The following is a 27211-nucleotide window of genomic DNA, read 5'->3' on the forward strand; positions in this document are numbered from 1 at the left end:
ATATACCAGCCATCCCCTCCTTTCCCTGTCTTAGTATCGGTAATCTAGTTCCAAGATCATGTACTCAACTTGTTCTCCAATTCTAGATCACGTCCCCACTCGGGTCTACTTAGGAAAAGTGGGCAGCCCACCATGTTTCTTTCGCCATTCCCACTTTCCTCTAGCATGCTCTCTCACATGAATGGTAATTAACTCCGAGCCTTCCATTATCCTCTGAAATCAATTGGTGAGATATTCGCAGTATTATATATTAGTAGTACAGTATGTATAGCTATCTAGCAATCCGTTTATCCCAAAAAGATGTTAAAGGTGGAGGGTCAAGTCCCCTTTGGATGTTGATGAAGAGGATGATGATGTTTTATATGATCAAGAAGATGATAGGCGAGTCGTCATGAAATGCCCACAGGTAGATCAACAATTCCGTTGTCGATAAAATGGCATCTTTGAATATGAAGGTTGCATGTGCGGTCGTCAATCGTTTTCGATTTGTGGTCGAATTGAAAGTGCGACCTGATTGTTATGGTGGCCAGCATTCGAAAGGTAGTATAGTAGACCACAGTGCGGACCAAGAATAGATGAAAATCACTGCCTGAGTGATGTTTTTCGTCGACAAGTGGCGGATTGGAACAACGAGTGACGAAAGTCAACACAAAGAATCTCAGAGTGAAGGCTGTCCTGTCCTCTGCATCCCGATTCAACAGAGCTCAATATATGTACAGGCAGCTAATATACAACATTTTCTTTTCCAACAATGCAAAGCCAGTGTGGCAATTTTATCATGTCTTCGTGAGATATGACAAGTTAGACATTCCAGATAAAAGCATGGGGATCATCAAGCCGGATGGCTCGGTACAAGGGTCTATTAACATGTGCGGGCAATATATAACGATAAACAAAGCATTTATGAAACTTCACCACAAGTGAAGGGGCTGTTGACATCACCTTCACGGTAATTAAGTCGCTGTTGGACATGATTAGTGACAACTCAATTTGAAAGGAGGGTTAGATAACTTACTATATCCTGAATACTCGAGTAAAGACCACCAACAAGAACAACAAGACCAAAGATAAAGACAAACAGATTCACCAGACTGGTCAACAGGTTCTCCTTGGAGTACCATGGGCCCTTGCGGATGAGGACATACCACATGATTGGGGGAAGGTAGAAGGAGAAACCAGAGGTGAACAATGCCGATGTGATGGAGAGAAGGTCATCGAAGAACGGAATAGCCTCAGCAATGACCCACGAGATGATGGTCAAGATAGTGATAACAGTAAGCCACGTGATCCAGCCCTTGGGCGTGTTGATGTACTTGGTCACACTGTTGGCGTAGATCCGGCCGTGAATCAAGCGTCCAGCCACGATGGTGCAGATAGCGCCGGAAATGAAAATGACTGGAAGGGCAATGCCAAAGGCGACCTTGCTAACAAGCGTTCCAGCTGAAAGCAAGGCAGGAGACTGGACATCGACACCCACGAAGGCGTAGATAGTGGCGCCCGTGACAGTGTAAATGACGATCTGGAGGATGCCAAGAGACCAGATGGATTTGGTAAATTCCTTAGGGGTATGCATCTCATCCATGAAAGAAAAGAGGCAGCTGGCAAAGGTGTACGCAAAGACAATATTGCTAATCGCGATGAAACCATCTGAGAAGGTAGGATCGCCCTGCGGTGTAGCTGACCAGTCCACGGCTGCCAAGCCCCCGGTGGAATCCGTACCCCGGATGCCAGTAGCGATGATAGTGATTCCAATGGCTGCCACGATGGAAATGAAGTCCACATAGCCAAGCCAGGCCATATCGGCAAAAGAAGAAGGGATAGAGAGCAAGAGAAGAATCACCGCGGATACCACGCTCCAGACAACGGAGCAGATGCCGCTAGAGGTGATATGGCGAAGGGCAATGGTGCCGGTTAAGCAGTTGGAACCCGTCAGGAAGATCAGCTGGAGGATCAACATGAAGGTGAATAGTTCCCGACCCCAGGTACCCATCAGCAAGGCACCCGCATCACCATAATCCCGAACAGCCGGGAAGGCGAGCTTCACCTGTCCAATCACGTACGAGGTGTAAATGGCTATCAAGCCGATGCCGACGCAGCAGATAACGCCGGCCACCATGCCGAGCGATGCGAACGCGGAAGGAATAGATAATGATCCTAGGCCAATGGCCTCCACAATGAGCATGACCGTTAGACCCTTCCAGCCGAGGCGATGATACTTGGCTTCTCCAGCCTCGATGATCTGCTGTTCTCCATCGTCCACAGCGTCAGGCAGCTTGCCATCGACCCAGGCGTTCAGCTTTGCGGGGAGTGGCTCCTTGTTGAACTTATTACTCCCATTGCCGGCCTCTAAATTGCCAATTGAAGACTCCATGGTGAGCTGAGCCGTTCCGAGCTTGTCCTGGACGCAAGACAGGGGAAGCAGCAACACATGAATAATCGAATCAAAGCTTGAATTTTTGTGGTGACTGTAATTCGCACCTCCCAGACATTGACATCGAGTTTTCACCGTCCTTTACCGCGGAGTAATGCTGTCTGAAACCTGATTACTCCCCGCCGTTGCATCAGTCGCCATTGAGGCCCGCTGATTGGGTGGGGGACGGGAATCATACCATCTGGGTCCAACATGGACCAATTATGGGCTGGCGGGAAACTCAAGCGTATTCCGCTTTCAACCCTTCCGCGAAGGGTTTTCCTGCGGAAAACTGTGAAATTTTTGCACTGGTGGGTTCTCAACGACGTAGTTGCACGATCTGTCTGTCTCCTCCACAGTAGCCACTTCATAACCGCCATTGACATTCAAAATTTCACGTCAAATCTCGCTTCAGACGTTACCATTATTACAGTAAATGTAGCTTTGGCTTCCGGATCAATTACATGGCAGCTCAATCCAGAGTGTTTGGCTTGTCCAATCTTATGACGCTGTGCGACGGCAGATAAATTATAATCCGTCGGAGTCCGGATGTGATTGGCAGCCTGCGATCTCAACCTGCCAATCCGATTTTAGAAGTCTTGGCGCCGCAAGGGATGTTCACCGCAGCCTCAAGCCATGTGGGCGCCACCCACGCCAAGTTGTCCACCTGACCTGTCTTATCTGATCCGGGGTTGATCCATCTGGGGCTTTCTCTTTTGTTTTGAGGATATCTCTCGAGTGTAGGATTATTATTTCAACTCACATACGATTTATCTAGTAACACATGTATTTCATTGACTATGGACAAATCATGAACGCCAACTCAAAAATCGTTATGTTATATCTCAGCACGACAGTCAAGGGCTCATCCTAGATATGACAATTACTTTTTTGTTACAAAGCTTTGAAATCGCCGTCCCTTCTCTTCCCTCTGCTCAGGCAACCTTCTTGAGTCTGGCAGGAAACGAAGTAGATAAAAGGGTAATGATGTGAAACTCCGTTCGCCATCGAAAAATTCTATCTGCAATTGTTTTAGTGTCAAAAACGGCCTTTCTCCGTCAAAGTCTATGCAGTAGCATTCAATCGTAAAACGGGTCTCTTCCATAATGTTTGCATTGTGCAGTTAAAACCCTCCATAGGGGTTGGAAGTTCTCTTTCTGGCCTTTTAATACATCCGCCGGTGCTGCTTTGACAACACCACAGGTCTCCGTAGCGAACTCCATTTTCAGTGTCTGACAAAGTCAGACGCTCATACAAAGGAATGATTTCTAGGTCCATGAAATCAACGTAACATCTCAGATCCTTCAAGTCTTGCACCAGTCGAGGTTAGAGATTACTTGAGTTCTGAAGTTCCAAGTAATTCCGTGCCAGCAGTGCCTTCACTTGCCTATGGATAGGTATCAAGGAGTCATACGGCTTAAACCACGTGCATGATTGCTCTGTCGGCACATCTGAATCAAGTTTATTTAAACCAAACCGATACAAACGGAATTGATTCTGATACGTTCCCGCCAGCTTCCCGGGCTTGGTGATTGGACATTGAAACATGACATTAGGCTCGGCATCCTTTCTTTCTCCACCAACTTTTCCATCTTTGAGGTTTTCATGGTACAGCTTTGCACCCAGGACCGCATAATTCATCAAGACTTCCAGCGCATAGCGGTTTGATTCACATCCGGGCCGGTGGTAGAAGCCAATGTAGTTGATCTTCTTAACTTCTGATATAGTCGGTCGCCCTCTTCTTTTCCACGCTTTCCTCTTCATGTTTTGTTGTCTCATCTTGGCCATATCCGTTGGTTTATTTAGCCTGCTTTGGCAATGAAGCTTGAGCCTCGGAATGTTGGTCACTGTGTTGCTCGGCTCGATGCAGTTTTGTGAAGCTGAATTATCTGTCCCTTGAGTGAATCCACGTAAGGCGATCTCTCCTTTGTTGTCATTGAATCGGTAGAGCTATCATGGTCAAGCTTTTCGGATTTGACATTCATGTGGTGTTCCTCGCTGACCCCATCTTTCTTTTCATCCATATTCCCGCAGTGTTGTGCCGGATGTAGTTGGCCAGAACAAGCTGGTGTGACTGAATACTCAAAGTAAGAATTATGCTGTCAGCCACGATAATTTAATGTAGTATATTAGGATTCGTTCGCTTTAGGGGAAAGTAGAGATTCTCTACGGAGTAGGTAGAGAGAGGTTCTGGCCCTCAGGGTTAAAGGGCCCTTCAAACCCCACGCCCAGATATCACTTTCTTTCACTTCCTTCTTTAACTGAAATGGTCCAATGATAGTATCGATACTCAGATATCGTCCTCCATCCTACGAAGGATTTGTGAGAACCCACATCATTGAAGCTAGACGCCTAGCACTCCCCATGGCCGCAACATGTTCCTTGTTGGACAAAAGGAGAGCGCCTTTGCCAAAACACAAATAAATAGAAAAGATTCACCTTACACTGGTGACACTTGGAGCTAGGTATATGCAAGAGAACGCTCCTCCATATCACGAAAAGTTCAGCGAGCCTAACAGTTGACACACTCTCCCGCTTTACCATCTGGCTTTCCCCCCCTAGGTCTGACTTGATACTAAGCATCAGATATTTCGGTTTGGCAGATTATGGTCTCATTTCACCTCTATCCGTACTTTGTGCTACCATCACTCTGCAACTATCCCAGACTCGGGACTGCTTTTTGTTGCATTACTTCTGTGAGCAACATGAATTAGTTCTCCATGAATGAGCTTAGTGGTCTACAAGAATAAGTAAAAAATCTTACCACACAGTTTATCTGTACGGAATGACCCTTCGATTGCCATATTATTAAACACTCCTTCGGCGTTTATATCAGATCGTTAGACGTAGGGTCACTCTGACTGACCTTGCGAGAGCTTATTATGCAGCTTCACCTTGACAAACAGTTAATTTCTGTGATTGACATTAAAACCGCCCTGAAGAAAAAGATCTGATATGAAGACCTCTGTACTGTGATTGTGATGGTGCATAGGTTCAGTCAGGACGATGCATGTCGGGCTATTATAAAGGTCTTTATCACCAGGCCGACTGCCAGGATACACATTAAACGGACGCTTCCAGTCAAGAATCGATTTTTGCTGCAACGCGGTGCATCTCGTGGTGCTGGGCCGCCAGAACGGAGAATTCCATGATATTCACACAGATAGGTCAGCACTGGTTTTAAAGGCAGAAGGACCTATATCGGCAGCAAGATGCCTCGGAGGAAGAGGAATTATGAAAGGATTTGTTTGGTCAGAGAATTGAGTTTCTGCACGGTTTAAATCGAATTCTGCTCAGTATATCATCGCCGATCGACCGATGTTTATAGGGCATATAGGCCACACCGGTGCTTAGCCATTACTTGCACAGCTATTATTTGTTACTTTCTAGCCAGGCTTTGGCTCTGGTTGGCCGGCCAAACAAGAGTAACTAAAAGGATAGGACAGGAAAAAAACAGCCCGTTATAAGTACCATAAGCTCTCACCTGCTGTCGAGCTATGTCAGCTCATCTTTATCGGTGAGACCAAATATTGGTAAAGCGCTATCGTCCAGTTGCCTATGCTTACTCACTATAAGTCTGTGAGCGTACCTGTTGAACATCTTGTTGATTGGATAGTCTGTCCCAGTCTTGCCTATCAGATAGCTAGAATCTTAACCTCACTCCAAGCAACACATAAACACATCTTTCCGCTACACAGCAGTTCTTCCGTCGTTCCTTCGGCAGCGAAGTTCAATGTCAATATCCTCATCGGGCGGAGCAATTGCGGCGCCCAAATGCGACTTCTCGACGGTCGGCATCACCCATTCACCACTGCGTGGCTTCATATCAAAATTAAGAATGGTACATGCTGCAAATCCTAGAATCACCGATGCGGCGACATGACGACCGGGACATAGTGTCCATCCACCACCGAAAACACGGAAGCCGACCGGGTTGTGGCTTCTTTTGCGATCATTAGTATTCTGTCGAACGAACCGGCGGTAGTTGAACTCATTCACATCATCACCCCAAACCGATGGGTCGCTGTGTTGAATGATCGCCGGTATCATTACCATGGAACCCTTCTTGAGGAGGTACTGGTTATTAATCACTTGATCTTGAACCACCTGAGTGACTGAAGTGCCCATGGAATGCGTGCGTAGAGTCTCCTTGAAGGTGGAGGCCAGAATTGGACAAGATTGCTCAAGACTCGAGAGATCTAGCATGGGGCGATGGTCATCATTTTCTTGACTTCTCTTTTGTAGGGCGGCGTAGAGCTCCTTGCGGCAGTCTTGCAGAATGATTTCGTTGGAATAGATGTGGTAGAGAAGCCAGAATGCGGCGGGGATTGTATTTCCTAGAATTGCAATGCTGAAGGCAGCCTGCGTCCTGGCAATATCCGAGTCCGATAACCCGCTTCTGGAGAATACAAGGTATTGATCTTTCATATAAGACGATGCTTGGTCGGCCTCAAATCCGCGTTTGCTGTAGTACTGTTCGAATGACTGGACCAACGCTTCGCGAGCACGAAGAGGCTGATTCGCGATGATTGAAGGTAGCCATCCGATGGTGAGCCGCGTTGTTCCAATTTGGTATTGCCTACAGCATGGATTATCAGTGACCATTTGAAAGACCTGCAGTAATCAGGGTCAGGGTACAAACTGCCAGGCTGCTCGATTCCCAGGATCTCGGAACGGATTTTGGACGCCGTACATGGCTTCGGAAGTTGCCATCATGACCTCGTGGGAAATCCATTCATACATACCCGGGTACCCTGGCGAATCAGTGTATTGGCGGGATTGAGATAGTGTGACGAGTTCCCAAAATCTGGTCCGAATGGCCTCCAAACCTGGCCCAGCTGACAGAGCGGACTGGTTGAAGTCATGGAATCTACGAATGAAGCCATTCTCATCATCATCGCCCAGGACTTTACAACCAGGCTTGGTGGCACCAATCAAGGTGCCAGCGACCCGAGCCAAAATTGGGGAGAATGAGAGCGTTCGAGGATGGTGTTGCACCGCTGAGATGAGGGAGGTCGAGTTAACCACATACAGACGTAAGCCAGGTAGACGTATTGTGTAAATTGGAAACCGGCTGGCAGTCAGTCAGTCCGATGGCTTGCGGTCGGCGACATACTGTGAACCGTGATGAATGGAAATCTTACCGGTTCTTTCTATAGTAGTCGAAGCCAGTCCAACACATGCGAAAGAAAGGACTGATGAAAGGGATAGACAAGTCTACCGCCGGCGGTTCTCGGCTATCTTGCGTGCAGTCCAGGACCATCCGAAGGAAGATGGACCCGATCAGGAGAAGCAAAAAGCAGATCACCAATGTAGTGAGCATAGTAGCAAGAGTTATTGAATGATGAATGTTCAAGTGCTGAAAGGTTGCAACTACCAAGTTGGTACTTGCTATGGACTCAGTACAACTACTCTTATGTGAGGCTGCTTGACCATCACTGCCACGCAGCACCAAGATTTCGAACCTGCATCCCAGTTCAGCTCAGAGGGTCATGTAAGCGCTACGCATGCATGCATCTGGCAATCCACCCTCGAGTCAAGGAAATGTGTAATTTCTCTTCCGTTAATCTCTCTTCTCCGATAGCTTCTTGGCTTTCACGTCTAGCGTCCGTTTAGCCGACGTCTGGACAAGACTGGCGGGCAAACATCCCGATCGTGCATGTGCCACTTGCCAGGTTCCCCTCTCCACGCCTCACTAAATTTCTTATTAGTTATGTTTTTCTCTTACTAACTAGGCAGTGATAGTCGGTTTTTATCAACGTTGGTAATTATTCAATGTACTGCGGTATTTCTTGGTAGTCTGAGCAAACAAAGCAAAGACAACCAGGATATCTACGAGTACAAGTAGTTGCCAGTTCGGTCCACACGCTGCCTTTTGCCTCGAGGCCCAAGCGTTAAAGTTCCGGGCCGCACTTCTTCTAGCTTCCTTCGAGCCGTGGACCGAAAATCCTGCGGAGAAAGCGGCCAGGCTTGTGGTAACGATGGGGGGCTGTTTATCCAGCGCACGAGCATTGCAGTTCGCTGATCATCAGCCAAACGACCAGTCTGTGGGGGCCAAGTTTACAAGCCTCCCCACCCCACCTTTGCATCCCTCCTGCAGCTCGGTGGATGGCAGTGTCACACACACCTTTGATTGGTGGACTTTTCGGCCGTGTTTGCTAGATGCATGACGGGCGAGGAGTACCTCACACAACCACACGTTCAGGTCGAAAAATAACTAGTAACGACAATTACCGTACTTTGCTCAGACATGGGTTAGATGTATCAGTAACTTTGAGTGTGGCGGAGTGTCTTGAGAACATACAAGCAAGGATTGAGTCTGGGATCTCCTCCAACTTATCTCTTGACTGATTGTTATAAGTCTTCTCTTCTTCACTTGGATATCATATGGAAATCATATTTCCGCAGATCTTTACAACACCAGTCCATCGATCATGAATCTTTCAGAAATTCCCATGTCACAACCCCCTCCGGGGCAAGTGACCAATTTCGTGGACCCGGTGTCCATCTCTTGGGCGGGGCGGTTGTCCATTTGGTTGACCTTACCTATCATGGCAGTAGCCTTTGTCTTGCGGATTTATGTCCGTCTGAAATCACGGCAAATGGGAATAGATGACTGTAGGTACCCATCAAGATTCCGACTCATCGCAATCAATGCCTGATACTGACTGCGACTTCAGATTTTCTGGTCGTCGGAGCCGTGAGTATTCACTCAGTATTATATATCCAATAAAACCCCTCTGTTCCTCACAACCAGCTCTTTTATCTACTAGGTCGGCGCTGCTTCATTTTGTGGGACACTTATTCCCATTTGTACGTCGCCCTCTAGCCTCTTTTTTGCACTCGCGGGTTTAGTTGGCTTATTTTTGAACCAGTCCTCAAAGATGTCTGGGGACGTCATGCGTGGGACATCCCCGTCTCCTCAATCGTTCCGTGGTTTTTCAAGGTATGGTGCTCGTCCAGGTTATTCCAATCATTGCGCAACCTTCCAACTTTTACATCAATAGTTCTCTGTGACGGCAGGGTGTCTGTACAACATCAGCGCCATGTTCACAAAAGTTTCGATTCTTGCATTCTATCTCCGCATTTTCTCCCCCGCGCGCAGCGCCCGAGCTCTTATCTGGTGTGGAATTATATTCATTGTTCTGGGATACATGACTCTTACCATCGCCATGCTGGCCTGGATGGTCCCCCATCGGGGGGACGGGGGGTGGGGGTCGACGGCCAATACAGAACGGATGAACGTCGCATCCAGACAACTCGACTTTACACAAGGCATATTCAGTGTTGTCTCCGACTTCTATGTCATCACCATCCCCACTGGCATTATCTATCGCCTGAATATGAAAACCCAGAAGAAGATTGGTGTTGCGTGTATCTTTCTCTTCGGTTTCGTGTAAGTGATCGGTTCCTGTCAAGGCATCAGCGCTTGTACCGAAGACTAACACCCTACCACCAGGTCGCTTGGTTGCTCTATAGCCGGCACAGTTCTTCGTTATCACGCCATGGTTTTCACTGTAGTTGACAACCGGTGGCTCTCCGTCAAATTTGAAGCACTATGGTAAGTAACATGGCTTTGATCGCCACTTAGGCCAGCCCCGGTCTTGGTGTATTCCAGTTCTGATAGGCTTTTCTCCAGCGTGGTCGAGCTTAATATCGGAGTCCTCTGCGCTTGCGTTCCCGTTTTCTTTGTCGTGTTGCGCACCTGGAAGCAAAGAACTGAAACTGGGTTCGCTTACCTCAAACAACGGCTGTTGACATCTCCAGGAAGTAAAGAGACGGTGGTCCTGGGCGAGCGGCAGCAGAAACCTGGAGTCTCCCTTGATATTCCGACCGGCACCTTGTCGGGACTGAAGACTTTCTTCCACAAACTGAAGCCGGATCAGGAAACAGTCAAGTCTGGTATTCGTGTGTCGCATTATTTTGAGCTACAGTCTGTCGACATTGATTATCATGCTCACATCAGGGGCGATGCGGCCAGTGGAAGGAACCCGTCGTTGGCTGGCAGCAAAGGGGTCTCTCGAGGGGCCTCTCGAGGGGGTGTTTAGTGCTGTGGTAAATCTCTAGACTATAGTATACTATGTTTCGACTGCTGGTGGAAGTCTATATACATCTCACGTCTAGGTAGCATATAAATGCGACCGGCTCATAGTTTCATGATAAATGACTATATTTTCTTACGTACAGATGGCGAACGACTTCCATACTTCTATCTAGTAGGGCTGGCATCCTGTATAAGCTATTGTTCGGGAAGCGATCATTCCAGGTACATTTGGCGCGCTCTGTTCATTTTGCAGAGGCTCTGCGTGAAAATGGCCTGATTGATTCATGGAGGGCTGAAAATTTGAATGACCCTGTTAGTCGGCTGGCTGGCGTGATTTTTCTGCATCCATGCAGCCGTGGGCGTCCTCAATCCAATGTAACCCCACCCCGCAGGGGCTGTGTGCCGGGCGCGCCTGACTTCACAAAATATGTCGGACTGACATATTAACCGACCTTGGAAGGCTGGACAGGGGTCAGTTAGCAAGGGTGGCAGTCTAGAGACACCTGGTGGTTCACTGGAAAGACACATACCCTGGTCCGCACTACGGCACGCAAAGTAAGCACTTAGCTATCTACGGAATAGTATGCCTTGTTCACACCCCAGCAGCTGGGCTGTGACACTTTGTGCTCCTATTAGCCGGCAGCAGTAGTGCGTAATATTGGGACATGCCCACCTTTCCTACTTCATCCAGTAGAATGAGATATACCATCTCTTTCAGTTTGCTTTACTTGGTCTTGATACTATCTCGGGCCCCACTGTCCCCACCTTTCTTTGTCTCTCTGTCTGCCTAGCCTTCCTTTAGTATCTATCAAATTCGGCTTAGTAGGAAATTGAAACTTCTTATATGATAAAGCAGATCAGCACCTGTGAAAGAGGAGCATTCTTTTCTTTCAAACTCCAGTTTCCATTTCCTCCTCTTCTCTGTACTTCTACTTCTTTAGTCTTCAAGATGACCGGTTCTTCTCACATCGAGAACTATGACCAGTCCACATACTGGACTTCTCCAGCCCGGAACTTCCGGTCCTCTGCCCGCCTTCATCTCCAGCACCTCCTATATCAAAACACCCTGGGCTATCTCCTAGAGCCCGCTGTCGAGAAGGCCGTAACCGCCGCTCGACAGCCTCTCAAAATCGCCGACCTCGCCTGTGGCAATGGGATCTGGCTGATTGATTTGCACGCCCAATTGGCGAAGAACAACATCACCGCTCAATTGGATGGCTTTGACATCAATCCCGTCAACTTCCCGGCTGCTGCATACCTGCCCGCCTCCATCTCGCTGCAGCAGCTTGACGTTCTCGCCAAGCCCCTTCCCGAAAACCTCCTGGGTGCCTACGATGTAGTGCACATCCGCGCTTTTGCCAGCATCGTGCCAGACTCCAACCTCACCCCCATTCTCTCAGTGGCCTCGTCCCTTTTGAAGCCCGGTGGCTACCTGCAGTGGGAAGAAAACCGCGGTGATCTCTTTCTCGTCGAGGCTCCAGCCCCGGAAATTTCCACTGCGGCCTGCGACCGCGTCGTCCAGGTGCTCAAGGGCGGGCTTCAAGCGAAGGGCATCAGCAATGCCTGGATTGATGAGCTTGATACCCACCTGGCGCAGTTTGGGCTCCAGGATACGCGCCTTCTTGCTCATGATAAGCGCAAGCAGGACTACAAGGGCTGGACTGAGGACTACCTCATGGTGTGGGAGGAAGTGACTGCCTTGTTCCCGCCCAATGCAGAGGCCCCCAAGGCGCCTCTGTCCCGCGAAGCCTGGATTGCGATGTTTGCCGCTGCAGTCAAGGAAACGGAAGAGGGTGTTATCATACATCAGAAGCGGATTTTGACAGCTGTGGGGAAGAAGCCACTTGCATGAAATATTGGGGCATCTCTTATCTGTTTTCCTACAAGGTCAATGTATAAGAGCGAATATAGTCAATTTTTTTTTTCTCTTTTTTTTTCTTTATCTAATTCGTAGTGTCCTTTGTCTGAAATCCCGTTTGTGTTTGCCATAAGAAAAGAAGAGTGTACAAAAGGGTAGAGGGGGGAGGGGAGGAGGAGAAACGCGAAAAAGAAAAATTTGTAGGAAAGTGTATCTAGACCTGAAACTTTGGTATTGTATTGTATGCAATTTTCGTCTCCCTATCATTGTTTATATGGCCGTAGTAAATAGTTATGCTGGCGGTGCGACCATTGTCACACCATTTTCCCGGCCTTTCCCAGCGCTCGCCTTAATCTCCTCGCACGATGGAAGGTAGCACTAAAGAAACGGCCGTTTACCTAACAAAAACATAACTTATCTGGAACGGGACTAAATAACCGCTACTGTATGGTCTGTCACATTCCCCAGGCTAGTCATACCCCATCATGTACGAACTCGTTTCACCTTCACCTTTAGTCCGTCCACCGGTCGGGCCGTGATCTGCCGTGTCTGCTGAACCGTCAGCCGAACCCACCACAACACCCAATGGAAGGCGCAAGTCAAAAGCTTGCGGAACTTACAGTATAAACCTGCGAGTCGACCTCATACCGCCCGTCAGGGCGCAAGATTGGAAGGCCGGTAGAAGCATCTCGTGCCAGCGCGCCGATGCCAACCTTAATAAACTCGTACTGCCGCGCCACGACGGCAAGAACGACGCGCATCGTGATGCGGGCGAACTCCTGGCCTATGCAGGCACGGGGACCGCGTTCATATGGTCGCCACGCACTCGGGGGGATTGTTCTTTGATTTGTGTTCTTTTCATCTTCCGCCATTAGCCACCGCTCCGGCATGAACTGGTTAGCGGTGGACCCAAAGACGCCGCGGTCGTGGTGCATGATAGCGCTGCAATTGTAGAGGATGAGGTCGTCGAGACACAGCTCCTCCCCCGTGGTGGGCAAGCGCACAACGAATCCGGAGCCCTTGGGGGAATACCTGGCTGTGGACGCCGGAGGGTGCAGCCGCAAGGTCTCCTTGAGCACCGCCTCGACATATACCATGCGCCGCAGCAGATCAGGTCCCTCTGTTGGTGAGGCCAAGGCAGTGCGCACGGCCGCGGCGTCGCGGCCCGGCCCGAACAACCCGTCCAACTCGGCGTGCACGGCCGCCTGCGCTCGTGGTGTGCGAGACAGCTCGTAAAATGCCCACGCCAACGTCGCACTGGGCGAGTCATGGCCCCCCAAGAGGAAAGTTCGAAGCTGGTCACATGTCTGATCTAGGAGCTCAGGTGTGAGGATTCCCCCGGTATGTGTGGTCTCCTGGAGGCTGAGGAGGGTGATGCTTGGTGGCAGCTGCGGCTGCGGCCTCTTTTCATATCCGTTTGTGCGCCGTTGTTGTTGCTGCCGCCAAAGATGTTCTTCATGCTTGCGACGAACAATAGATTTCATGATGCGGTGAACACGGTTCCCGAGTCGGCGACGTTTGAGTGCGTTGACTGGGGTGAAGAACCAGGGTAGATGGATCTTGTCATCCCAGTAAGCGTTAATGAGATCATTGAATGCGCGCACCAGCTCCCCTTGATGGCCGGGTTCAAGGTGCTGGGCATCCATGTCGATGTCAAAGATAGCATTACCGATGATATCATACATTAAGTTTGTGGTGAGCGTGACAAGGGATACTTCGTCTCCCGACACGGACAGTGCATCGAGCTGTGTGACAAAGATCTCTATCTTGCCCAATATGGAGGGCATTAGGGACATAAGGTGCTGAAGGGAGAACCACGGGTTGAAGGTCTTGCGCAACGCCTTCCACTTCTCCCCTTCGGCGGACAGGATCGATGTATGTCCGATGACGGGTTCCAGGAAGCTTAACCCCAACTTCGGGACGCTAGAGCGAAACTGCTTGCTGGACCGGGAGATCTGCTCTCCAACTTCATGATTGGCAATCACGAGAACAGGCCGACATATTGGCCGATAATCAAACAGAACAATGGGTGGTCTTCCGAGCGATTCATGGATCTGGGAGAAAATATGGTCTGCAAGGAAGAAATGCCATGTCAGTTACAGGAAACAGTAATAAAGTGGCTTGTTGCATTTACCATGATCGCGGTCAAGGGAACCGCTCTGCATGACCTCATGGTAGATTCTCAGATGACCCCAAAGGAGAGATGGTGGCAATTGTGGGAATTGGGCAAATTTGATGAATCGTTCGTACCATATCCAGCGGCATATCCACACCGAGGTCAGGAATATTGTTGTCAAAAGTAATAGCAGCAACATTTTTGGATAGATAGTTTACAACAAAATAAGATTTTCCTCTGGTGATTATTATCTAAGAGCAATACTCAGAAGATGCTCTCTCACACTTAACACTTGGGCATTTGTCCGAAATACAGCTTGCAGAATGGAGGGGGGGAGACGGGGTAACTAGAGACAAACAAGGATGTCCTCCCTGTCGGCGAGGCTGATCTAAGTGACATGCTAATATAGCAACTACGTCCGTGGCAATGCTCTCATATGATCGGGTTTTGCGAGTCTTGTACTGTGCGGGACATGTGTCGGAGGAGATTATAACTAGGCCCTGGTATGTTAGGCCTTATTGGTGGGCAAACCATAAGCCTACTTTGACATGCAGAAACATTTGATGACGATTCTATAAAGCGTAAGGCAGCCATTAGACGTTAAGGCTACTATCAAACATGCCAAATTATACTGCAACCCCTCCGTTTTCGATTGGGAAAGTGAGACGCCCCAACGCAGGTGAAAAGCGCGATTCTTGGGAACATGGCATGGCCAATTGTCTATTTTGGTTAGGGTACTGGACGACTGAACGGCGAAATGGATCGGCGAGAAGGAGGAGGCTCGGACATCCGTCTGACATAAATGGGTTCAGCTATGAGTTGTCAGGAGAGATATACTCCGTATCTGCAGCTCGGTTAGCCTCGCGTGACGGCTCACTCACTCGCATCCTGCAATTCGGTGCGGTATAGCCCTTTCCGCCATACATGTAATACATACCCCACATCGTTACTACTAGTATTGGTGGCTTGGATTTGGCAAGGCTAATGACTCCTCTCAGTAGCGTAAGCTAGAGGCGGGAGGAAGCGGAGTTCTTCAACTAGAATCTGCAGACCTGCAAGGCTGGGAAGTGATCGTCCGTACGGAGTATGGTTGCATCGATTCGTGCACGCACTTGTACATTTTCAGTAATAGCTCCAGTAGTGCCTATCCCACCCCATGAATTGGCCACATCCACTTTCAGGACATCTACAATTTTACTCCGTGCCCTGTTACCCCTCTTTTTCTCTAGATCGACCGGGGTGAGTCGCTTGGGTGATCGGGCAACATGAGACATTTCACATCTAGTCGACTCCACACGGGAAAGATGCCTTGTAGGCTCTAGTGGCCCTCCCACCCATACATTGGTTCCGGACTTTGTGGCCGGGTATTTTCTATAATTAGTCCTAGTATTAGGCAAGCCTGCAAGACATATCACACTGCATGTAATAAGAGCGAACCTCTTAGACAGTCAAGAAACTGGCGGCTAGAAGGAGGGGGTAATCAATGGGTACGGCTAGTAATTTTATTACGTCAATAATCAGTAAGAGGGGTCGAAATCAATGAGCTAGACCAAGGCGAAAGAGAGAAAAAAAAAAATAAGAGACGCAAATAAAAAAAAAAAAAAAGAAAGAAAGAAAGAAAGAACAGAAAAGAAAGGGAAGGAAAGGAAAGGAAAGGAAAATAACAGTACGTATTTCAAGTACAAAGTAGATCATAGATATGGTGATCACTAATGAAACATATTATGAGGCTCTTGCAGAATTCTTGGTAGGAAAACCTAAGAGGATAGTAAGACTTCCACGAAAGCTTCGTATGATGGGGGTTTTTGGCTGTATACACGGGCTTTTGGAGCCAGTTATTAATCTTGTATTGCCTTTGATAAAGCACATTGCAATAGACATAAGAGCTCTCCCGTAATTCATCGCCAGACGACTTTCAGTTCGCAATACTTACTTACATGAATGCTGTAACGGCTGATTGCTTATTAGGGCCAGCTCCACAGTCATTTAAGAGGACGCAACCAGCCGGCAACATCCACATTTTCAAGCAATCTCTGAGGCTCGGGGAAGTTCTCTCCAACTTCAGCGCAGCTGCTTTGAGTGTTTGAAGCCTTTAAAGACCCTTCATAGTAAGATTGTGGAACGTGAAAACGTATACTATCACAGGCTAGTGTCCTTTAGTTGTGACAGGTTTCACAAGGCTAATCTATCAACACACTCAAAATATTGACCACACCCTGAATGAAAGACAATCACGGTGCTCGTTTATATCTGATAAATCAGCGGCTCGAGAGATATGAACATTCTATGTTGTTTGTGCGTACTTGCTCTACCCCTAAATAGCCAGCTTTACCACTCTAGTTCTTGACTTTCAAAGCTCAACAAAGTAATGGAGGGCTTCTAAAGCCGTTAGACTAGTCAGTCAAACTCTTTACTTATTGCTGTATGCAGAAGAAACAGTGAGAACTTAAAGGTTGTTGAACTAGGTGCATGAATTATGCTGATTTTCTTTGCTGATCTTTTGGTCTCCTTTCCATATTGCATATCTCACCTTGTGGGTAATCAATGCTTAGAGAGATAGGTGTCGTAAATTAGGCAACAAGTTATTCATAGGCACCTTGTCATCATCATGGCAATTATCATCATCATTGCAGTTATGCTGTTGCATGTGTCTTACCAGTTTCTCCTTTCGTTCTTGTTCCTTATCCTTCGTAAATGTACCTTGGCTTCAAATGATTCCAGTATTCGTGCTGTAGATCGACCTCCAAGGTGCAATGGTACAGAAACAACACTGGTGACATCGGATTGGATGCAATATCAGAAATTTATTTGCAGCTTTTATGGGATTGGTTCCCGCTTTGAGTTTGCTTCTATCTCTCGTTTTCATCTTGGCATATCCCAAAGGCATCAGCATATTCATTCAAGACAAAGTAACCCCGACGGAAGAAAAAGGTCTCGTTTATGATGGTGGCAACATTGATGTCATCGTCTGGCAGTCAGCAGTCTCAATAGATGGAAGATGTGGACGATGCTGACCTGTGTGAGACACCCCCACGTGTCAAAATAACATTATCAGAGTTTCCCTGCACCAGTTAACACATATATCAAGTACCATGGAGTAAACCTATATCAGATATAGGAAGTCTATATAGAATGAAAAGGAAGATTCATGACATAGTATGGATAAAATAGCTTGGCACCCTACTAGCATCAAAGACCCTAAATAGCCGAAATGGCCTACTACTGTTAACGAACTGTGTATGTATCCTGTTCCTTTGCCTTCGTCAGCGAAGACATTGTATGAGCTTTTGTCGGCGATAGATATCTTCATAGTGTGAGGTAGTGGGGCGACCTTAACTTATTGCGGGGATCGGCCTGGAAAGTCTTGGATGTCAATGTCATATATCGAGCGAAAATTCCATACTAACGGGGCTATCAAAGGCTCATAGCCTGGGGGACCTTGTATTTCGTGAGAACTTGTCTGGATTTGATCACTTTCGGGTTCGTAGCGAAATCATCCCAGTCATTACCTCTGCACCCAGGCGTGATAGGTGGACAGACCATAAATCGTCCCTTTTTACATAGACAACAAAAGTCGGGTTACATATAAATACCTCTGTAGCATCATCTTACAAGCTCAAGGTAGCGTATTGAGCCATCGACTCGACTAGTCAATTACTAGCCCCCTTATCAAATGACTCACCAGATAAGCACTAACTATATAACTATACTCCAGACCTGAAACACATTTCCTCAGCTTTCTCTATCAACTCTCTTCATTTCTGCCCAAAGTTCATCTCTATCTCTCTTCCTCTTCTCCACTACGCCATGGATCACTTCAAACACAGCGCCTCCATCGGCACTCACACCCTCAGCTACGCACTCCGCGGCCCACCCCGCCAACCCAACAAACCCCTCATCATAATCCTAACCGGAATCACGAGCAGCGCTCTAGAATGGAGCGCCGTATGCCGTCACCTCTCCACCGACGCCTCCATCCTTCTCTACGAGCGATCCGGATACGGCCGCAGCGAACCATCTCCAAACCCACCCGACTCCCTCACAATCATCGACGAGCTCTGCCACCTCCTTGACGCCGCAGCTCTATCCCCGCCATACCTCGTCATCGGACACTCCTGGGGTGGTATCCTGGCACGAGAGTTCCTCGCCGCCAGACCAGACGATGTCTGCGGCATGGTGCTCGTAGATCCAGTCCAGGAGCGTATGATTATGGAGACGTGGCCGGATTTTAGCATTTCTGCTGTTACCGATGGGTTGGATTACATGGATGTTGTTGGGTTGATGCGCGATCGTGTGTTGACTAATGAAGAATGGGGAGATTTGATGGCGGAGGAGCAAAGTGAAGGCCATGCGAAACAGGCGGCGCAAGAACTGCCGTTTCTGCAGGTCAGTCGGGGAGTCCTGGCAGAGAAGGAGCAACTTGTTCCTGGGAAGGATGTTTTGAAGGGAAAGCCGTTGAGTGTGTTAGGAGGGAATTCGAAGAGGGATCATGAGTTGTTGTATGACGCTGGTGTGGCGAGGGGGGCAGGTACGGTTGCGCAGCGGGAAAGGTTCAGGGAGTATCTAGCGAAGTGGGGGAGGTGTGAGGAGGAGTTTCATCGGGAGTTGTTGAATTTGTCAAGTGTTGCGCGTTATTCGGTGACGAGGCGGAGTGGGCATAATATCCAACTGACGCAGCCGGAGTTGATAGCGGATGAGGTTCGTTGGGTGTTGGAGATGATCCAGAGATGATGTGTGAAGAGACGCGTATGATTTCTATTCAGGAGAACTTGCTGGTATACATAGAGCTTGTCAAGTTATGGGCGGTTAGCTTGTATGTGACTCTTGGCTGAATGCATGGTCTCTTCTGCGCGAAGGCGATAAAAATTCCACTCACTCACCTGCTGCACCGAGATCTCGAGTCCCCGAAAGTATGTCAAAATGTCATCAAATGACTGGGTGGACATAAAGCATGACTGCACATTAAGAACCGATTCCGCGCCTCGGCATGAGGAAGATAAAGATCATACTATATTTGATGCAGCAATCCTTGCTAATGGCAAGCTTGGACAACCTGTGTGGGACTTCGACTACAGATAATCGGAAATTGCGTCACAGATGTATTACTAGTAAATCATGGAAGGAGCTAATCTTCCAGAAAGGTGCGTTCATGCTAATCCGCCACGCAACATTTTCTAGGGAAGCGAAACACTCATTCTGCTTCAATATTCAACTAGATATGGTATGTTTTTCCAGCATTGTAACAAATGAAGCTAATTATAAATTTTGCAAACCAAACCGTCAACAAATCCATCAATAGCCCGGCGATTGATCCAAGCGAGCCGTCCAGCATAGTACAAGCCCCCACCAAGCAACCCCATCACTACCCCCGAGACGGCCATCAAGTCCCAGTTCTTCGCCTTATAAGCTGGCATCCGCATATCCGCCGTCTGCAGATGCATTGGACGAGTCTCCTTCCCATCAACGACCCTCGACTCATTATCGTATAGAACTTCCTCGATCAGATCAGCGCCCAAATATTTGCGTCGAGACGCCACATGGGCAATACGCTGGAGACGCTGCACATTGCGCGCATAGCACCCGTCACGATCTTCCATGATCAACTTTGTCTTGAAGTAGAGTTCATCGGCCGTGAAACGGAACTTGTGTAGCAGCTCCGACGTTCCGTTTCCGGCCAGTTTTGCCGCATTACCGATCTGGTCGAAGAAGAATGACATTACTAGCATCGGTTTGCCATGGTAGAGGCCTTCGTTGGCGCTGGACCCACCTCCGTGGGTGAAATAGATGCGGGTATGGGGATGATCCAGGATCGACCGTTGTGGTGCAAAGAAAGGGAACTTCCAGTCGGCGTGTAACCCTTCGAGAAGGTCTCCGAAGCTAATTGTCTTGCCTTGCATAGTGAAGGATTCCGCATTGTCGAACAGCTGCCGTCCGCTCCTACCCACTGACCAAATTACGCCGTCAATAACACCTTCTTCCATGGCTTGGATAAGTCCTTGAAGAATCTTCCGAGCATCTGCGTGGGGGAGGATGATATGCGTCCCCAAGGCAATATATATGGTCTTTGGGTGGCGGTCAAGGAACTCCTGGTGGGGCGCGTCCAATAGAGGATACTCATCTGCTAATATTGGTCCGACTGCTGCGACCAAGGGAGGAAGGTCTTTGGGCACTTCGAGACCGAAGAAAGAGTTGACTAGAAGTAGATAATCAGGTTTCTTTGGCGTTGGAAGAAGGTAATTCAGACCCGCTCGCTTGCGCATGGCTCTGGTCCAGTTCCTCAGTTTAAACACCTCAGGCAAGGCCCGCACGACTACAAGTTCATTGTTGATGCGCGACCACATTGACGCATTCTCCGAGGTTAAGGTCATATCGAGTTGGAAGCCCGGCTGACCGGGGATATACGAGCAGGGAACCATCAAGTAGGGCATCTGTGGCCAGACAATAGCAATGGGCACCTTGTATTCCAGTTGGATGTCCTTGACTGCGTCGACGAAGAAGTCAGCAACCAGCATATCCGGCCGTGTAGCAGGATCATCCATGATAGTTTTCAGTCCATAATAGGATTGTGTCCACAGAGAGTCGAAGAGGTACTTGGACTCCATGACATCGCCTAAACCTCTGGCCGGATCCCAGAGCCGGCTGCGCATGTAGTGCGCATCAAGCTGTTCCTCTGTCGGCCCAGGCCCCATGAGATGCGTCGACGAGATTTGGAAGCCGCTGGCCCATTCCTCTTGGCCATCGAGCGTTGCGAAGTCGACTACGTGCCCTCGGTTGGCCAGGACCTTCCCCAGTTCAAGAACCGGAGCTGCAATGAACCATTTGTATCCAATTAGAATCTATAAGGCCAAACAATAGGCAGGCATACTCACCGGCATGGGTGTAGCCTCCTCCAGTAACTACCAGGAGAATCTTCCTGGGTGGCAGAATGATGTCCGACATAGCCATGTGTTGGGCGGAGTTGAGATAAATAGCCGCACGCTCGGGATGATGGATGGATTAAATACAAGCCCGGGGTTAGTGGGAGTAGATCCGTGGCCTTCAACCAGCTGTCCTTCGGTGGTGCCACACAAGCGGCTAAAGTCGATCGCCAGTCATGCTTCGGCCACACATAAGCCTGACACCGTCCATCCCTGGTTTCGGCCCCTTTCAACCCCGTTTTGCTAGTTGATGTTATTTCTGGATCCGTACTTAATATCCCACGATTTTGAACTGTCGGGGTCTCTACCTCTGATGGCTTTTGGGATTCTGCAGGGGACAGCCAAAGTTGGTCTGCCAGAAAGGGCGTTTGGATTTGATCATTCACATAGTTGCTGGCGCGACGCCCCGAAGCCCGCTCACGACTTGCACATCTAAGAACACTGATATCTAACGTAAGGCTTATCGTCGGACAGTTGGTCCGAATCGCGTCGATTCGCGCATGCGATCTCCCCGATCGCCGATGACAGGCTGATCCACGGCAAGACAGTGTCCGAGATTCCGATCAGGCGGGCCACATAAATCTCGCATGGTAATAATCCGTGTGGGACGATCAGAATGGATATTCCGATTTTAGCATTCACGAAATTTTCTTCATTGCGTCTTGTGTAGAGCAACCGTTGCGCGCTCTGGAGTCTTATCGACTCATATTCACGAACGTACGATTGCGAGCAATGCGGTGAGAAATAGCTCGGGCGGCCCTGCGGTGGAAACTGAAGATGCCGAGTAGGTGATAAAGACGTATGAATGATCGTTCATGCTTGTGGAAACTGGTAGGAAACTATAGAAGCGCTAAGTAATCAGCGGGTCTTCTTTTCAAAATTGTCCGGGAGCCGTCGAGGATAACAGGGCGTGACAGAAGCAGGCCTCTCTCTCACCGGTGGATAACCCTTAAACCAAGACTAATAATGCCTCTCCTCCATCTGGTGCAAATATAGGGACTCTTGGGATGCCCTGCGGCCAGAAAATGGACATGGTCACGGGCATATTGCGCGATAATTTTGCCTTTTCAAGCCACGTGAGCGACAGAGGAAGGAACTGGCCGCTGACGGTAGGGGATAACAATAAGGTCTCTCGACCACATAGGAAGAGCTAATGATCGAAAAATTCAGGTAGCTGGAGGACTGTTTCGATGGGAATTGTTTATCGGTCTATAAATCTGGGGAGCACTCTGAGATTGGAGAGGGCCAAGATAGGAGGGTGGTGATGGCGTGCAGCAAATATCAAGAATCAAAGCGACTCTTGATTTGGGGACGAAGACTCCGCTTCACTCCTCGTGGCATTCCTAGGTACGCTTTCAACTACTATCAAGTACTATGGTTCTACTATCATGTCGATGGGATCCACCTCACCTTGTTATGGATCCCTTTCAGCCCTGCTTAATACCAGCACCAGACAAACAGGTGGCGTACTATATAGAAGTTTGCAAACCAACGAAGTTCTTCCCTAATAAATCCCACTCACTCCTGATTATACAACGACGCAAAACCAACTCATGTAACCAGCAGATATGCCTTTATATACCTTCAGAATAGACAGATTACCCATCATTTCCGTCCCGACGCTGCCTTGGCAATAACAATCCCCAGTATCATCATACACACAAACATGACCACAAACACCATCGCTACTATGCGACAGCAGTCTGCATGAGCTTGTCGTCTCTCTCGACGAATGATAGTTCGCTCGCACACTTCGCAGTGAGAGTGCTCTTGGGGGGTAGCGCCCGGGATCAAGGACGTGGTAGGGCCGTCTCCATGATCATGTTCATGGAATGATGGGAGTTGGATTTCGGGGTCATCGTTGGCTTGAGTGAGGGTGGTGTACTGTGTGTGTTGATCCTTCATCAGTATACTGATCTTCAACACTTTATCTTCCAGTAAGGTACGAAGGGGTGATGTACAGTGTGATTGTGGCGGCTAGTCGATTCCGTCTCTTCATACGGAGGGGTTGGTTCGGTGGGTGGTGGGAGGCCCATTTTGATCTGACTTGTGTTTTCTGGTAAAGTAGAAGCGTTTGTTTGTTCTGTTATCTTTGGTTTTGGATAGATTTGATGAAATATGATCGGAGTACTATCTACAATTCTGGGGAACTGTGCTGCCTGGGTCAGCCTTATGCGTAACTGGGTGGTGAGTGGGAAGGAAGGATTCGGGGCGCAGTGCATGTGCCGTGCACAGCCACAGAGTCATTGTGCTTACTATGTGTGTGTAAGCCTCTATAATGCGCTCTGTGCTTTGGACTCTAGGCTATTTATGAAAAGCAGTGGCTGGTATTTTTGTGGTCTCTTATCTTGGATGTATGCTTGACAACTGATCAAAACTGATCGTCGGTATGCCATGGTCCACAGCTAGCAGTATCGCCTTTGAATGAGAAGGTACTGCCAGTTGGAAGTTGACGAGCAAGTAGACTTTCTACTGTGGCATCTGGACATAAAGTCGATTAGCATACTCGGTCTAAGAAAAAGTATCACAATAAGAAGCAATAGGTGACGTGTGTTCGATGTCTTGTGTCTTGTAGATTGGCATGAGTAGTATAAAAGCATCAGGCATCAACAGTTGCTGCCTCAGAGCCTCAGGCCAGTAGCAGCGGCTCATCTGAGCACGTGCCGCCCAGCCAGCATCTGCCGAATGCCGATACGATACGATAAGCCTCTCTTATCGCGAATGTCCGAATGTTATCAATTTTGTTTTTGCCCCCCGCCACCCCACTTTCCTTCAAAAATGGGAAAGTAGAATCAAATGGCATTCGAAAAGCTAATAAGCACAGGAGACTCTCATATACAAACCAGTAGACTGTCAAAAGAGAGGTCCTCCCCCGGTATCCTATTCATGTGCAATAGATGAGCATTCCGCGTGATCGTACAGTAAACCTACGAAGAGGAGCTGACCCCAAACCCAATCTTAGCTCCGGTGAACCGCGAACCCACATCAAGAACATTACCTAAATAAAATTCTCTTTCTCCCCGCGTTCCCCTCGCTCAATCTGGCCATTTCCCCCAGACCAGATACTACTACCTACCTTGGTCATAGTCCATCTCCCCTTAGGTCAATCCCAGTTTATCAGCTACGTCATCACCATCACCATGCCCGACAAAGACGCCGGAACGCCCCGTGTTTTCCTTTACCGCCATGGTACCCCTCTTCCCACTATCCAACAATAATAGAATTCCCCACTAAGTATCTTACAGGAGAGACCGAATGGTCCAAAAGCGGCCGCTACACCGGCATCAGCGAAATCCAGCTGACTGACGACGGAGTGAAGCAAGTGTCCGCTTCCGGCAAGATCCTTGTAGGAGCTGGTAAGCTTATTGACACGGCTAAACTGGCTCGCGTGTATGTGTCTCCGCGCCAAAGGGCAAAGCACACCTTTGACTTGGCCTTCGGGGAGGCCGAGAAGCAGGGTTTGAAGGAAGCTGGCAAGGTGGAGGAGACGGAGCGGCTGGCGGAGTGGGGTTATGGCTTGTATGAGGGGATGCTGACCAAGGAGATTCGCGCGCTGAGGAAGGAGCATGGGCTTGACGGTGAGAGGGCGTGGGATATCTGGAGGGATGGATGTGAGGAGGGAGAGTAAGTCATTCCTATAACCATGTTAGATCCGGTTCCTTTCTGTTGGAGGGGCTAACGGTATAGATCACCTGCGGATGTTACGGCCCGGATTGATAGCCTGATCGAAGAGATCAGAGATCTCCATCGGGGAAACATGCACGGAGAGGCACCTGCTGATGTTGTTCTTATTGCGCATGGCCATACGCTCCGTGCGTTTACCAAGCGCTGGTTGGGCTATCCGATGGAGTTTCCGTTGTCGATGATGCTGGAGCCTGGTGCTGTGGGAGTTCTTAGGTATGTTCTTTCCTGTTCTACATGAGTGGATCGCTAACGGTGTCTGTAGTTACCAGCACCACAGCATTGATGAGCCTGCTTTTCTGGTTGGATATGGATTCCCCTTGGAAAAATGATGCACTTAGAGGCATCTGGTTTATATGGGAAGGTCGTATAGATGAATATATATCACTAGACAATGTAGATGGTATGGTTCTATGCTGGGGGGAGGCTACCGCCACACCAGCCAGCCCTTCTCCACACTGGTCTTCGCTTATGCGACACCCTCAAACTACTTACTCTCCGCCTACCTGCTAGCCGGTGCGGCGGTAACGCCTCTTTTGTGTTAGAATCAAGACATCTGTTTTAGTGCAATAAGCGGGATATTTAGTAACTATGTGAAAGTCGTCATGACGAATGCTAACACCAAGTTCGGTGTTTCCGGGTAGTTGGTATAAAGTATTCGACTATCTAGTGTTCAGCTGGCAGCTTTAAATACACAAAATCCACTAGCGTGCTGAATCAGGCCTTCTCATTAGTACTTAGTAGTATCTCCGTCGATCTTCCAGTCAACCGCCCAGTGTTTGCTACTCCCCTACAGAATAAACACTGATTAAGCCACCGCCAACGCCAACGATTCCGTCAACCACAACATGGAGAATGTCCCTACGGTCGGGAACCCTGATCATATCAATGCGTCAAGGGATGGAAAGGAGTTCCACCCAGAACGTACCTTCCGTATCGTAAGAGGCTGTCTACGCTGCCGGTCCTCGAAGCTGGGTCTAACTGAGGAGCTGCGATATAGTGTGCACTATTGTACTCAGAGGGGTTGCAAAGGCAAATAAGTATCTATGCATTTGAGGTGAGATCAGTCGACTGTAACGAAAAGAAGTGAGTCTGAAAGCGATGTAGCAAGTAGTGTATCACATGACCATATCGAACCCTGTTTCGATGCTGCTTTTTATACTCTAAAGCGATATGTACGTGCATTACAATTGCCCTGGATCTCACTTACAGTGACCTTTATTCATAGGTTCTTGATAGCAAATGAGCTCTTACTCAAGACCTTGGTGTTTCACTGAAGATAGCTCTTTGACCGGGGCCGCCATCGCCTCAGATACCTCCTAACCTGTCAAACGGCAAGAGACGCTCCTCAGAAGGCGTTCCTTCCTTAAGCTTCATGATGTTCCAGCTTCCTTCCCTACGATGCTCTTTCCTGTGCAATCTTCTCAGTCTTCTATATCTTCTTCTCGTCCCCATGAATTCCTCTCTTCTTCCTCTTCTCCTCCTCATACCACTTGTGGTTCTGTGTTGTCGTTTCGCTGCCGCGCTACCCTCAACTCACGTTTATCAATCTGTTCCCTTGCTATACCTTGACTTGGTGTTTGTCCTCCCTCTCCCTCACAGCATGTCTCCTCCTTCATCTCTTCGTGGAGGACACCAGATGGCCCGTCTGCGTGTTCCTCAGTCCTCCCCCTCCTCTTCCTCCTCTCTCCCCCCCAGCGGTCAGAAGGATCCAGCACGTCCTTCTGTTCGTTCCGCTCCGTCTGTGCCCACCATGGTGAGCACGTCCTCTCGTTCTGGGGTGCCTGCCCCCACTGCCCCCAAGTACTTGCGTACAAGCAAGTACTTGTCCACTCCCTCCTCTGTGGCTCCTCGGACCACGTCCTCTCGTTCCTCCATTCCCACCCCTGTCTCTCGTTCCTCCATCCCCTCCCCTGCCTCTCGCTCCCCTGTGGCTAAGGCCACGTCCATTCCCTCTCCCCCTTCCCTTTCCCCGGGTGCGTCGTTCCTGAAAAGGTTCGACGAGAAACACCCAACTTCCACTCGTTCTTCCCTCCCCGTCCCTGTCGCTCGTTCCCCTGTGGCTCCTCGGACCACATCCTCTCGTTCCGCCCCCCAAAAGACTACCAACGGCCCTAGCGCCACTCCCACTCGTTCTTCTCCTTCTGTGGCTCCTCGGACCACGTCCTCTCGTTCTTCTATTCCC

The 27211-nt window shown here is 48.9% G+C and overlaps 15 protein-coding genes across 15 annotated transcripts; 6 read left to right on the top strand and 9 right to left on the bottom strand.

Moving 5' to 3' along the window:
• Positions 1–901: 901 nt before the first annotated feature.
• An16g05880 (uncharacterized protein) lies at positions 902–2371 on the bottom strand (the record flags this gene model as incomplete). Its single annotated transcript, XM_001397859.3, has 2 exons — positions 902–961; positions 1016–2371. 2 exons carry the CDS (start codon positions 2369–2371, stop codon positions 902–904), a joined length of 1416 nt encoding a protein of 471 aa, XP_001397896.1.
• Positions 2372–3475: 1104 nt separating this feature from the next.
• An16g05890 (hypothetical protein) lies at positions 3476–4174 on the bottom strand (the record flags this gene model as incomplete). The annotated part of the gene is made up of 2 exons (XM_059745183.1): positions 3476–3720; positions 3898–4174. The coding sequence occupies 2 exons, from the start codon at positions 4172–4174 to the stop codon at positions 3476–3478; spliced, it is 522 nt and encodes a 173-aa protein (XP_059604833.1).
• An 80-nt stretch (positions 4175–4254) lies between these two features.
• An16g05900 (hypothetical protein) lies at positions 4255–4993 on the bottom strand (the record flags this gene model as incomplete). The annotated part of the gene is made up of 4 exons (XM_059745184.1): positions 4255–4484; positions 4581–4665; positions 4741–4814; positions 4855–4993. The coding sequence occupies 4 exons, from the start codon at positions 4991–4993 to the stop codon at positions 4255–4257; spliced, it is 528 nt and encodes a 175-aa protein (XP_059604834.1).
• Positions 4994–6100: 1107 nt separating this feature from the next.
• Positions 6101–7733, bottom strand: An16g05910 (uncharacterized protein; the record flags this gene model as incomplete). The annotated part of the gene is made up of 3 exons (XM_001397862.3): positions 6101–6989; positions 7053–7484; positions 7555–7733. 3 exons carry the CDS (start codon positions 7731–7733, stop codon positions 6101–6103), a joined length of 1500 nt encoding a protein of 499 aa, XP_001397899.1.
• Positions 7734–8844: 1111 nt separating this feature from the next.
• An16g05920 (uncharacterized protein) lies at positions 8845–10458 on the top strand (the record flags this gene model as incomplete). Its single annotated transcript, XM_001397863.3, has 7 exons — positions 8845–9028; positions 9091–9110; positions 9184–9223; positions 9286–9356; positions 9418–9806; positions 9870–9971; positions 10038–10458. 7 exons carry the CDS (start codon positions 8845–8847, stop codon positions 10456–10458), a joined length of 1227 nt encoding a protein of 408 aa, XP_001397900.1.
• Positions 10459–11403: 945 nt separating this feature from the next.
• Positions 11404–12306, top strand: An16g05930 (uncharacterized protein; the record flags this gene model as incomplete). The annotated part of the gene is made up of 1 exon (XM_001397864.3): positions 11404–12306. The coding sequence occupies one exon, from the start codon at positions 11404–11406 to the stop codon at positions 12304–12306; it is 903 nt and encodes a 300-aa protein (XP_001397901.1).
• Positions 12307–12397: 91 nt separating this feature from the next.
• On the bottom strand, positions 12398–14627 carry An16g05940 (uncharacterized protein; the record flags this gene model as incomplete). The annotated part of the gene is made up of 4 exons (XM_059745185.1): positions 12398–12418; positions 12633–12710; positions 12933–14383; positions 14447–14627. The coding sequence occupies 4 exons, from the start codon at positions 14625–14627 to the stop codon at positions 12398–12400; spliced, it is 1731 nt and encodes a 576-aa protein (XP_059604835.1).
• A 613-nt stretch (positions 14628–15240) lies between these two features.
• Positions 15241–16448, bottom strand: An16g05950 (hypothetical protein; the record flags this gene model as incomplete). Its single annotated transcript, XM_059745186.1, has 3 exons — positions 15241–15339; positions 15481–15865; positions 16366–16448. 3 exons carry the CDS (start codon positions 16446–16448, stop codon positions 15241–15243), a joined length of 567 nt encoding a protein of 188 aa, XP_059604836.1.
• Positions 16449–18235: 1787 nt separating this feature from the next.
• On the top strand, positions 18236–19507 carry An16g05960 (uncharacterized protein; the record flags this gene model as incomplete). The annotated part of the gene is made up of 3 exons (XM_001397867.3): positions 18236–19126; positions 19239–19338; positions 19452–19507. 3 exons carry the CDS (start codon positions 18236–18238, stop codon positions 19505–19507), a joined length of 1047 nt encoding a protein of 348 aa, XP_001397904.3.
• A 173-nt stretch (positions 19508–19680) lies between these two features.
• On the bottom strand, positions 19681–21373 carry An16g05970 (uncharacterized protein; the record flags this gene model as incomplete). The annotated part of the gene is made up of 3 exons (XM_059745187.1): positions 19681–20305; positions 20351–21233; positions 21298–21373. 3 exons carry the CDS (start codon positions 21371–21373, stop codon positions 19681–19683), a joined length of 1584 nt encoding a protein of 527 aa, XP_059604837.1.
• Positions 21374–22370: 997 nt separating this feature from the next.
• Positions 22371–22786, top strand: An16g05980 (hypothetical protein; the record flags this gene model as incomplete). Its single annotated transcript, XM_059745188.1, has 2 exons — positions 22371–22454; positions 22526–22786. The coding sequence occupies 2 exons, from the start codon at positions 22371–22373 to the stop codon at positions 22784–22786; spliced, it is 345 nt and encodes a 114-aa protein (XP_059604838.1).
• A 164-nt stretch (positions 22787–22950) lies between these two features.
• Positions 22951–23592, bottom strand: An16g05990 (uncharacterized protein; the record flags this gene model as incomplete). Its single annotated transcript, XM_059745190.1, has 2 exons — positions 22951–23244; positions 23497–23592. 2 exons carry the CDS (start codon positions 23590–23592, stop codon positions 22951–22953), a joined length of 390 nt encoding a protein of 129 aa, XP_059604839.1.
• A 124-nt stretch (positions 23593–23716) lies between these two features.
• An16g06000 (hypothetical protein) lies at positions 23717–24437 on the bottom strand (the record flags this gene model as incomplete). The annotated part of the gene is made up of 4 exons (XM_059745191.1): positions 23717–23826; positions 23874–24052; positions 24277–24343; positions 24422–24437. 4 exons carry the CDS (start codon positions 24435–24437, stop codon positions 23717–23719), a joined length of 372 nt encoding a protein of 123 aa, XP_059604840.1.
• A 48-nt stretch (positions 24438–24485) lies between these two features.
• On the top strand, positions 24486–25571 carry An16g06010 (uncharacterized protein; the record flags this gene model as incomplete). The annotated part of the gene is made up of 4 exons (XM_059745192.1): positions 24486–24534; positions 24591–24969; positions 25033–25242; positions 25427–25571. 4 exons carry the CDS (start codon positions 24486–24488, stop codon positions 25569–25571), a joined length of 783 nt encoding a protein of 260 aa, XP_059604841.1.
• A 303-nt stretch (positions 25572–25874) lies between these two features.
• An16g06020 (uncharacterized protein) lies at positions 25875–27211 on the top strand (the record flags this gene model as incomplete). Its single annotated transcript, XM_059745193.1, has 3 exons — positions 25875–25964; positions 26094–26201; positions 26414–27211. Coding segments are annotated over 3 exons (996 nt in total), but the record flags the coding sequence as incomplete, so codon positions are not given.

Source organism: Aspergillus niger (assembly GCF_000002855.4).
Source record: "Aspergillus niger supercontig An16".
NCBI lineage: Eukaryota > Fungi > Ascomycota > Eurotiomycetes > Eurotiales > Aspergillaceae > Aspergillus > Aspergillus niger.